This window comes from Ursus americanus, chromosome 12 (genome assembly GCF_024610735.1).
Source record: "Ursus americanus isolate L20-20 chromosome 12, mUrsAme1.1.p, whole genome shotgun sequence".
Taxonomy (NCBI): Eukaryota; Metazoa; Chordata; class Mammalia; order Carnivora; family Ursidae; genus Ursus; species Ursus americanus.
The window spans coordinates 61,479,992-61,492,061 of record NC_142138.1 but is presented as its reverse complement, the minus strand read 5'-3'; the positions used below and the strand labels follow the sequence as shown (position 1 = coordinate 61,492,061).

At 43.9% G+C, this 12,070-nt stretch overlaps 1 protein-coding gene across 3 annotated transcripts in view; it reads left to right on the top strand.

Annotated features, from left to right (window-relative positions):
* Positions 1-7,557: 7,557 nt before the first annotated feature.
* Positions 7,558-12,070, top strand: part of PTPN22 (protein tyrosine phosphatase non-receptor type 22) — a 55,691-nt gene continuing 51,178 nt past the window's right edge. Inside the window, exons 1-2 of one of the 3 annotated variants that reach the window (XM_045801472.2) lie at positions 7,558-7,785; positions 8,228-8,315. In XM_045801472.2, coding sequence (XP_045657428.2) covers positions 8,229-8,315 — 87 coding nt within the window. In that variant the 5' untranslated portion in view covers positions 7,558-7,785; position 8,228. Of the gene's footprint in view, positions 7,786-8,041; positions 8,316-12,070 lie in introns of those variants that run through there. The other 2 variants (XM_045801473.2, XM_045801471.2) reach the window with 2 other exon arrangements.

Here is a 12,070-nt window from a genome sequence, read left to right as displayed (position 1 = left end):
ACTCACTTGTTTCCACACTGTGCCTGGCTGTATTGGACTGCAACAACAGAGCTGAGGAGTTACAGTAGACCCCTTATGGCCTGTGAGAAGTATTTATTCTCTGGCCCTTACAGAAAAGCATGTAGACCCCTGCTTTCAAGCCAAATGAACATTTCTCCTTGAATAATTTAAATTCTGTTGCAATCCTGATCGTCTGTGCCAAACACAATTGTATGTAGGTTAACTCTTCTTCTTTTTTTTTTTTTTAGAATCTAGTGTGGAGTGTTTATTAGTTCCTGCATAGTTCACACTCTCTCTGGGATGTTGGCAAATCAGAAAGCTCTGGGACGCCTGGGTGGTCAGTCAGTAGGGGTATGCACTTCCCTGGCCCCTACATATGTGGCTGCAAATGAAGCCTATGGTATCTATGGCATGTGTTTCTTGGAATAATCCTTCATAATCTCATAGACTAGTAGGCAATCATCGAGCGGAGACTCTTATATTCATAAGCCCCAAGGCTTGGCTACTTACCTGTTTGTCAAGAAGAAAAGCATTGCTGTGTCTATTTTTGAAGAAAGGCATTAATGGTTTGGTTACAGTTTGGCTCAAGTATAACCACATCCCCTCCCTTCAGCCAGCCAGCTCTCTGTTTCCCCTAAATGCATAGAAATAAAGATGTAGCCTGCTACTATATTTTGACTTTTTCAAGTTATGCTATTTTCTCTATTCGTGGGTAAATCACAAAAGGTTAGTAATCCCTGATGAGATTTCATGTTTCTCTTAAGTAGAAATCAGCTTTTTTTTGCTACCAAGCTTAGATACTCGATGTGTTCCTTTGTCCCTTACATGACTATAAATTCAACATGGTAGGTTTTGTGGTATTTTACTTCTTAGGTGAAATCACTATTTTCACTTTGACCAATGCTGTTTTGTTCATGAAATAAAATTGTGTCTATGTATTTGAACTAATTCTCAGTAAGTGCAATCTCAATCGAATGATAGAGAAACAGAACAGATTGGTGGTTGCCAGGGGCAGGGGGTGGGAGGTAGGGGAAATAGGTGAAGTTGGGCAAAGGGTATAACTTTCCAGTTATAAGATGAAAAGGGTCTGGGGATGTAATATACAGCATGGTGACGATAGTTAACAATACCGTATCATATATTGAAAAGTTGCTAAAAGAGTAGATTTTTAAAGTTCTCACCACACACACACACACACACACACACAAAACCACAGTATGTGTTTATATATATATATATTTTTAAGGTTTTATTTTTTCTAAGTCATCTCTACACCCAACATGGGGCTCGAACTCACAACCCCGAGATCAAGAGTCACATATTCCACTGACTAAGCCAGCCAGGCGCCCCAAAGCACACTGTTTAGCTAGGCGAGGTGACAGATGTGTTAACTAAACTTATTGTCGTAATCATTACGCTGTATGCCTTAAACTTATACAAAGGTGTATGTCTGTTATATCTTAGTAAGCTGAAAAATAAAATAAATGATAAATGTCAGAGACCAGCAGCCCCCTCTTGTCTTTTCTTTTCCCACCGAGCTGTCGCAGCTCCCTGTTTTATCCTATACTGCCAATGAAACATCAGAATATGAATCTTCCTCCAAGTTTACGGCTGTATCTTGAGATCGAGGATCTGGTGCCCCTGGGGGTTATGCCAAGTAAATGGGAAAAGCAACTCTGGCTTGGGTGTTGTGTTTGTGTTGCTAGGCCACCCTCTCCTAGGAGAGCTGAAGTGGTGCGGTTGCAGAAAGAAGACACTGTAGCCCAGAGATTCAGAATACCTTCAGACTGTCTGATTTTAACAGTTTAGTTTCACCATACACGAATCATGTGACCCTGGGCCAGGAATCCAATTCCTTTGTGCCTTAGTTTCCACATCTTAAAATAGAGATGATTTGGTTACTAATTCATCGGATTGTGGTAAGGGATCAAGGAAACAATACACTGTGTAAAGGGTTTAGCCCAGTTTTTGGAATATTTTAAGCACTGCACCATTAACACTTCGGGGCTGCTGTGATTCGAAGTTCATAAAGTTCTAGCCTGACTTTTTTCTCCCCACTGACACTGTCTCTCGCAAAGGCAAGCCAACCTTTGGCTTCACCTCTCGCCTCAGTGTGGGTGATTCCCAAGTCTGACTTATTTCCCTTCTTCCTAAATCCACATGCTCAAGCTCTAATTCTTCATTTCTGTGTACCTTTCTTATCCCGATACTTTCCCAGACTGCCATCCAGCTAGCTCAAAACCTTAGTTATTTCTCCCTGTTCCCTCTTTCCAGTCTTACACACACAGTTAGTCTTTCTCACTTATTCCTTCCTTTCGTCCTAATTGTCTCACTGGAGTTTAATGCCACGTGCCTGGACTTTTGGTAAAGCCTCTCAGTTTGGCTGCTAATTGATCGTCCTGTTCTAGGATTGCCCCATTCCAGTCTGTCCTGTATACTGCCACCAGATCGATCGATTGTGGTTTCCTTGTCTATTCTTTTGATTCATTTTTAGATACCGTATAACTCATTTTGAAATTTTACATACTACTGAAGGAGATGATAGGATTTTCAAAAAATTTATCAGAAAGGGTCATTTCTTTAAAAAAATTTTTCGAGAAAAATGCTTTGACTGCCATGTTCTTAAGATTTTCCAGGGGAACTTTTGCAGGTGATTGGGTATGTTCATTATATTGATTGTGGTGATGGTTTCGTGGCTGTGTACACATTTCAAACTTATCAACCCACACACCTGGAAGCGTGCAGTTTATTGTATGTCAATGGTACCTCCATAAAGCTGTTATTAAAAGACAAAAAACAAAACCTTCACCGATTTTCCACTGCCCATCAAATAAAGCCTGACTTTTCAGCCTGGTATTCAAATTCGCTCAGGGTCTGTCTCCATCTGCCCTTTCTAGCCTTGTCAATCAGTACTCTACAGAACCAAGGCTCTGGTCAGACTGAGCCACTCGCTAAGCTACCCAACTCCTACTGTTCTCTCTCTCTCTCTCTTTCCTATTCCTTCTCCTCAGGCTCTTTGACATATTCTAGGCCGAACTCAAACGCCGCTTCCTCCAGGAAGCCTATCCAGATAACTCAAACACAAAGTGATCTTTGCCTTCTCAAAATTTTGTTCACATAACATTTACGGCCTTAAATTACAGTTATTTGTGTACTTACTTTCCTTACAAGTATGAAAGATCCTTGAATGAAGATAATTTGTTGTACACTCTGCAGCGCCCCTCGTCCCCGTTCTCTTGCATGTGTATGGATCTCATACGTGTTCATTAAATGAATAAACAGACTCAATACTGAATAAACAAATGAAAGATAAGACTTCAAGTTTGATTATATTGTTTTTGTTTTCTCATTTATCTCTTTTTTTTTAATGTTTTTTTATTGTATTATGTTAGTCATCATACAGTACATCCCTGGTTTCTGATGCAAAGTTCGATGATTCATTAGTTGCGTATAACACCCCAAACCCCACCGAGAGTCCCAACTCTGTTTTAAAAAAGGTAAATTGCGTCAATTGGAAATTATCAGTTGACTTTTGCCCCCTGAGGATTGCATTTCCGAAACCAAAAGCGGAGCATGATTCCCTGTGGAATATGGGGAGCTGAGGACGAAGTTCACAGCAGGTGAACTGAAGAGCTTGATGAGGTCCCAGAATGCTGTAGTGACCAGAAGCAATAGTGACCAGAAGCTGGGGAGGGGACTTTCCTGCTGTGGGTGCTGTAAAAACACAAGCAAAGCAATGAGCTTCGTTAGAGGCGCTTTATAAGCCCCTTCTGTGTCCTTTTACAGAAGGGAACCTGGATCTATTCTGGAGAGGAAGGAGGTCGTCCCCCACCCCCACCCCCCAGCCATGGCGGCCCTGCAGGACTGGACTCTGTCTCAGTGATGGCGGCCCCATTCCTTCCATAACAATGGCCCCGCTGCTGGGCAGCAGCCGTCAGGCAAGTGCTCTTTGCCAGGTCCCTGGACCTCCCTGCAGGGAAGGCCCATCTGCTCCTGGAACAGTGAAAGTGCCCGGCAGGAGACCTGGAAGCATTGCTGTAGTGAGTAAGCAAGTCAGGGTGGGTCTCTCACCAACACCCAACCACGTTCTGTAGCGTCCTGTGTCTAATAGGCTTATTTCAGGTGTTGGTTACCATTAAGACCATGGTAAGCACGTGGGTTACCCAGATGCATATAGAAGACACCAGCATTGCCTTTGATAAACTTAAAACTCCAGAGGCCCGTTTATGTGTTTTCTTTTGAATAAACTCTTTTAAATAAATTTATGGGATTTAAGGAACCCACGAAGACACAAAGAAAACTTCTCTGGCTGAATATAAAGACTTAATTCCGAGAAGAGGCAGACTAAGAGAAGTTCGTTGGTGAGACGGCGTCAGGGGCAGGATTGTTGAAGAAAAGAGTGACCAGGCTTTACAGCTTTATTTTCGTCTTGACGAAAATTAGGGGAAAGGTGAGAAGTAGCGTGAGAGGTGGTAGTAGCATGAGCAAGGCCTGTGGTTGATGTGGCTAGGTAGTTTGGGTGGGGACACGTGGGGAGGGGCTTGGTGGCAAGCGGAGTATTTCTGGGCGTGTTCCTGTAGACCCTTGGTAACTGCGTTGGGTCTTGATCATTAAAGTGGAGTTTTAAGAACCTTCATCCAACCTTGGTTCCTAGAAGATGCTAGCATGGCGTATCACTAAGAGCCCAGTGCTGCGGCAACCCATGTGCCCAAAAGGGCATGGTGGTCAGCACGGGAATGGAAAAGGCTGCTTGAACCTACAAGGCACTGAGGAGAAAGGACAAGCAGGCCTTGGTGACCAAGGGGACACTCACAAAGAACCGAGTGTCCCGCAGATAATACACAGAGAACATATCACATCAGTGACCCTGGGAGGTAGAGAAGGGCAGGCATAGTGCAACTGGCTTCCCCAGGGTGGAACATGCTTCCTCAGAGAGAAAGAGGAAGTGCTGAGACCTGAGTGTATTTCCCATTAACTAATCATCATTGCCCTAATAATCTCCCCTGATACTCTCTTCCGTTAAGGTCTTTTTGTCATCTAATTCCAACCTCCGTGACACTGGTGTGTGCCCTTGCACTGGCACCCTTCCCTCGTGCTGGTGTAGGTGACCGTGTGACGGACACTCCTCTCTGCTGTCCTCTTCCTTCTGAACAGCCCGCAGAGCCACAGGGGGCAGCAGTGAGGTGTGCTTTCCTCGGTCTTCTTCAGGTGCTCATTCACTTTTACTTTCCACTAGAACTCACCCCTGAGGGTTCTGACAGAACGCCCGTGGGTCTTCACTGCACGGAACTGACGCATTCGCTCAGGACGTACACCAGACTGGATTAAGTGTTTCATCACAAATTCGTAAATTCTTTTAGGTACTTGCCAGTCTTTGCTGTATAACATATTCCCCCCTCCCCAGCTTTTGATCTTCCCACGAGATATAAATGAGTCATCAGAATCTTTACCAAAAAGCCTCATGCTCCGATTGTCTGTAGACACCTCTAAGTGTCTGTAGAGGGAAGTGTGAAAAATTAAGTAGCAGCTTAGATTTGTGAAAAATAAAACTGAAGTTTTTTTGTTTTCTCCTTCAGTTTTGTGTTTTGCTCGCTTGAGTGGTCTACTCAGGAAATGGTCTTTCAGCTAAGTGGGTTTTTGAGGTTTGGTTATTTCACGATGTTTCTGTCTCTTTTGGTTTTAGAGTGGAACAGACTCCTAAGAATTGCTGTTTGCTTTAAAAATTTTTTTCGCAGTTCTGCTAAGACACTATTTTTAGATTCTTATATTTGGGGTAAAAAGACCATAGAGGGCATCTCAGTGAGTTTCTCTTTACCTCATATCTGTCTCTATCTTAGCTCTCCCTAAGAAGAGACTAAAGTTAGAGATTGTTCTGACGTGCGAGCTTGAGAGAAAGAGCTTTAAATCTTATTTGATGAGGTCTCTTTTTGTTTATTAATTAGTAAAGTTCTGGTTTGCTTGGAAGTGATGACATTCTAAGGGGACAGAGAGTTTATGAAACTCTCTCTCTTGTTAAAATACAGAAAATCATTTTCCTTTTAGGGTTATGCTTTGCTACATAACTTTGCTATGCAAGTTAGTTTGGAATGTTTTCATTTTAATTAGTAATTACGTCTGTGTCTTTGTCCTGAAATGCTTTATTAACTGGTGAAACGTTCTTTTCACTATATTCTGGCTTGTTCGCTACTGCATCCCCAGCCCTAACATCGTGCTTAGTATTTAGTGGGTACTCAATAAATTTGTTGAACAAATTGATGGATTTTCATGTCTTTTTTCTAATTTAAAAAATGACATAAGAGGGGCGCCTGGGTGGCACAGCGGTTGAGCGTCTGCCTTCGGCTCAGGGCGTGATCCCAGCGTTGTGGGATCGAGCCCCACATCGGGCTCCTCCACGATGAGCCTGCTTCTTCCTCTCCCACTCCCCCTGCTTGTGTTCCCTCTCTCGCTGGCTGTCTCTATCTCTGTCAAATAAATAAATAAAATATTTTTTAAAAAAATGACATAAGAATGTTAAAAGACTTTTCAAAAGCACCCTTGATCCCCGCACTTACACAATTGATCCTTTTCTGCCCTGGTCTTCATCTAACCTTATACATAATCTTACAGGGTTTTAGTTATTGTGAACTTTAGGTTTCGTGCTTTTAAAGTCTTCCCCCATATTTTATATGCCTTAAATTGCCAAATTAAACATCGCATGAGTTAGCCCAACAAAAAATTCCCCTTGAATGCTAGATGGGGCTAGTTGGAGAAATCCTATCCCATTTTCAACAAATATCGTTGAAGAACTATGCTTCGATTTAATTTGTTACGCGGCTCGAGATTGAAATTCTTTACTGGCTTCACCTGCCTGGAAGCAGGATTCCTCAAAGACCGTTCCTTTCTGGTGGCGAGGCTCAGTAAAGTGGAAACGGCTTCATGGTGTTTGGAGTCATGATTTCCTAAAGGGAGTTTGAATAATGCAAAACAGAAAGGATTGCTAATATCTTAAATAGAGGAAGCTCTAATGGCACATTTCCCAGTTTTCTTCAGGATTATTTCGGACTAATTTTGTTAACAATTATTTACGGAACTTCTGTCCTCAAGCAGAGATGCTGGGCTGATTTTGGGGTGTGCTCACTCTGTATGAGACCATCTTAAGGAGGTTCGTACCCATTGAGGACAGGATTTATTCAAGCTGAGAAGTGGAAGCTTTTTCTAGAACAGCCTGCCTGTCAAACAGGGCCAAATGCCACATGCACAGCGTGGCCTCCTGAAGCAATGGCCTTTTCCCAGGTGCTAGTTGGGAGTGCAGAAATGTCTTCTCTAGACATGGTTCATGCTTTCCGCCCTGAAAGTTATACTGTTCCCAGCAAGGTGGTGGCTGTTACTCTTTTTCTGTTCCTTATAGTTAACTAGCATTGCATACGGGGAACCCTGTGCCAACTTCCTGGTCAGGTGCTCCTCGTGGGGGCCACGGTGCTCCTGGATCCCATACTCACTCCTGAAATCAACACCACTTCCCTTAACCACGGTCAGCACTTCCGCAGCCCTGGGAGAGACACAGCCTGTCAGAAGCAGCTGACTTTGCTTCACCCAAAAGAGAGGTTGGGGTCTATATGGCAGACTTACAACTTCTGAAGAAAAACCCCTCCTCTGATGAACAGAAATTTGCCACTGATCACATGGACAAGAAACTTTGGGGAGAATAGGACAGCAGGAGATGTCTTAACTCCAGACAGTATGTGCTTCCCTTTCTGACCCTAGCTGACCTTGGCTGAGTTCATCTGGTGCGTGAGGAAACAGAAGGTATGAGGGCCTGTGTGTTCGCTGAGGCGATGGGGAGAGGCAGACCCTAGCCGTGAGACCTGGCGTTCTGCCTTTTCTCTAGGAAGTAAGAAAAAAGGTGACACTTGCTTAAAGATGATGGAGTGGAACGGTCTCAGAGCTACGCAGACCATGTGTGATGCTCTGGTTAGCCTCTTGTTTGTTACAACTTGAATTGTAACCAGGTTCCTTCCTTGAGAAGGAAGGCACTAGGGCCCTGGAGTGATGATGGCTTTGTTGTGTGACCACAGAGGCTGGTTGCGTACTAATTTCCTCTAGGGCTTGTGATGAAGTCAGTTAACCACAGCCTTCAACATGCTTTGCTCCAGCGACAGCAGTGACTTCTTGGTGGTATCTCGGCCATGACATACATTTGACATGCCCTCCCTTGACCCACCGGTAGACAGTTTCTCTTGTCCTGCAGCATGGACCAAAGGGAAATTCTGCACAAGTTCCTGGAGGAGGCCCAAAAGAAGAAAGCCAACAAAGAGGAGTTTGCCGATGAATTTCTGGTGAGTCCTACGTGTGACACTCTCAGGGGAGTCACACAGACTGTTTAACTGATGAGGATAGTCCAACTTGCCTAGACCAAGTTGCTCTTGGGATAAAACGTGAATTTCAGACCGTGCAGGGGAGGAAGGGAGAAAGGCAACCTAAAGTTCCACTTTTCTGAGTGGCTTGGATGTTTTAAGTATTCTCTCCAAAATGCTGTTTTAAATATGGTGTTTGCTAGTTCTGGGAGTTTGACTGGGATTCCTACGGAAGGCCTTCATAATTCCAGGTGTAGAAATACTCATATTAACTGAACATCTGCACTTCCTAGGTAGCTGAGTTGTGGTTTATGCTTCAAATGACTACTTTTAATTAATACTAAGAGGAAAGAAACCAAGATTAACTTTTCATGGAACATTATGCGTCAGCCTCCCCGTGGAACTCCCCTTGGATGACAAGGGCTCTTGAGTACCAAAACTACCTGTTGCCACATTTCTTTTTCTCTTCTTTTATTTTTCTTCTAAGAAGAGAAATGAGAACATGTGTTTTTGCAATAACAGGGTTTCCTTAAGCTTCTTTTGCTTGGAGGGGTGGAACGGCTGGGATGGGGAGTAGAAACCCAAGTGGGGGGCATGGAGACAAACATGAGTGCCGAGGAGCCTAGGGCCGACTAGATCTGATCATCCAGGGGAATGCTGCATCTCCTCTGATGCGTCAGCAGCTGGGTAGGCCTTGTTTGTCCCATAACCTAGCACATCAGAGGACGTGGGATATCTGATAGCACCAATCGTGTATTTTGGAGTACTTCCAGCCGGTGTTTCAGGGCTACAATAACTTGAAGCCTTGGCTCTTCAGCTGCGAAGAAGTGGGAAAAACAAGAGAGTTGAAGCAGAGAATCTGAAATCAAATCATGATTCTCTTGTCAACCGAATTATCAACTCCTTGATACGTTCCTTGATGTGCCCAAGTCTTTCTTTACTAACTTCCAAAATGGGGATAATTCATGTCCTACCAATCCTCACGGGTTGTTGTGACGATTAAATATTAATAATGATTAAATGTGCTCATTCATTCCGTAATATTTATTGAGCGCCTCCTGTGTATCAAGTTTAGTTCTAGGCAACAAGACAACACCTCTGTGCTCATGGACCTCATACTCTGGTACCAGATAGTAGATGTGAAAACACTCTGTAAAGTCTTGAGTGATTAGATATTATGACTAAGTGATTATACGTTGTGATAAAAACTCCTGTATCAACTCAATTTGGATAATATTGTGGCTTTGTGAAAAATGTGCTCTCATCCCCCCTGGCCAGGCAGTGAGTCCCTCTGAGTAGAGCTACCAGGGAGGGAGGCAAGGGGGAAGACCTGGCTTATGTGTCTGTTTAGACACGTGCCTGCCCGTGGGCTATAACTCCTGAGCCCAATTCACCCGACACATAGAGGTAAAAAGTGACCTGAGGGGTAGTGCCAGCCTCTGTCTTCTTTTGGTTGTGTTTTTAAAAAATAATATAGACTACATCCCTAATATTGTTCCTTTTCTTACCCCAGTCATTATAATAATCTCCCAGCAAATTTTGGCAGTCACCTCACCTCCTGTTTTCCCTGCCTCTAGCCTTGCCCCACCTTCAATCCGTTATCCATCCAATACCCAACTGATCTGATAACACAAACCTGGTCAGTTGCCCCTGCTTAACAGCACTGTATAGTTCATATTTTTTTCAGCCGTTTAAAATTGTGAACTATAATACATAGTTAGAAAATTACAGACACATGCGTAAGTATAATTATAAAGCCACCACCGCTGAGGTCAAGGACTAGAACATTCTTGGACTCCGGAAGATCTCTACATATCGCTTCTCCAGTAGGTCCCTCACCCCCACTCCCATCCCCATCCCCACCCCCACCGTGTCCTGCCTTGCCCTGCGCAAGGAATAATCACTATCCTGACTCTTATATTAATCACTTCCTTGCTTTTCTAGCTCTTGGTTTTAAGGACCTTGTTTTTGGGTGGTGATTAAGTGGAACCTCACTGCTCACTGACTCATGTCCTCCAGTGGAAAAACAGAGTCTTGCCCTCAGCCCCACCTAAAGGTTCAGCTGAGATACCAGAGACATTCATTTTGGGGGAGTTGGGTGGTGGTGAACAGGGCTAGGTTGCTTGTCTGGACAAGGTCAATACCGCCATTAACTTGAAGAGCTTTCCATATGGTCCTGTCCCCCATCCCACCTTAAGCCCTTTAGTGTATTCTCCCAGGATTTGATGTTTTTGGGGGTGGAGGACTAATTTTGTGACACGAGGCCACTGCTTGCCGAAATGGTGGTGCCTTTGTGGAATTATAGAAAGTCATCTTCTGGTTCCAGGGAGACAATCTGTGTACCCTGCCCCCGCCAGGTCAGTGGCTTGGATTTCAGTCCCCCCACCACTCCCCACGACACCCCGCCCTTGGCTGTGTATCTGTGTGCAGGGCACATGGCCCCGCTCTGCCAGCTGAAGCCAATACCACGCAGCGTGGGACTTTTCCTGCGCCAACACGAAATTCAATCACCTTTCTGTAGTGGAAACTGTCACGAAACTGGTGGAAGTTTAGTTCCACTATACTTGGCTCTTCGTGTAGTGGAAACTGCCAGGACCGTCAGCTTTTCATGCAATTCATTCACGGGTTCACTGAGCGCTTACTATGTGCAAAGCACTGTGCTAAGGGCTGCAGCGTGTCATGCAATGCTTTGGTGGCGCTTATCTCCTAAGACATCAGAGGATGTCACAGACAGGCAGACATTAAACAGCTAATTACGCTAGTAAATATTGAATTGTGATAGTCTTGGTGGGGTGCCAAGGAAGCATCACATTCATTATCTTATTTAGTACTCATTTAAAAAAAACCCCATCAGGTAGCTATGATCTCTGACTTACAGATGAGGAAACTGAGGCTCTGAGAGGTGAAGTAATTGGCCACAGCTCATGCCGCTGTCCAGCCACAGACATGCAGTGTAACCTGGGTCTGTTAGTTCAGAGCCTGTGAAATGAATCCTTAGGCAATAGCATAAGTCCCCAGTTGGTATAGTTTCTTTCTTTCTTTTTTTAAGAGAGAGAGTGTGTGTGAGTGAGGTGGGGAGGAAGAGAGCGAGGGAGAGAGAGAATCTCAAGCAGGCTCCCCTCTCAGCACAGACCCTGACTCGGGGCTCAATCTCATGACCCTGAGATCATGACTGGAGTTGAAATCAAGAGTCAAATGCTTAACCGGCTGAGCCACCCGGGGGTCCCATGTTGTTGTTATTCTTATAAAACAATATTATTGCAACTTAAAATAAATTCACTGTAGTACCAATATCCCAACGATTGAAGAAGGTACCGTATATTTTATAGATGAGGAAACTGAGACAGAGGTTAATTGACTTGCTCAAGGTCAGAGAGCTAATAAGCGATGGAACAGAGATGTAAGTTCAAGTATCTTGCTTTACCGTCTATATTTGTAACAACTTTGGTGTCATATCAACCCGAGTTGGAATTCAGGTTCTGCCTATCATTAGCTTTGTGCCCTTGCACAAAGTCATCAAAAAGTGGGAATAAATAAATATTCACATCGCAGAATTGCTGTGAGAAAAATAGAATAAATGCATAAAATGCCTGTCGTGTGGTAGACACCCAAGTAATTTGATTTTTTCTTTTCTTGGACATTTAGATTATTTCTAATTTTTCACGATTCATCACATGCCGTAAATGTGCTTGTCCATGTGGTTTTCTCTTCTTTTGAATTATATCCTGGGGCCAGAT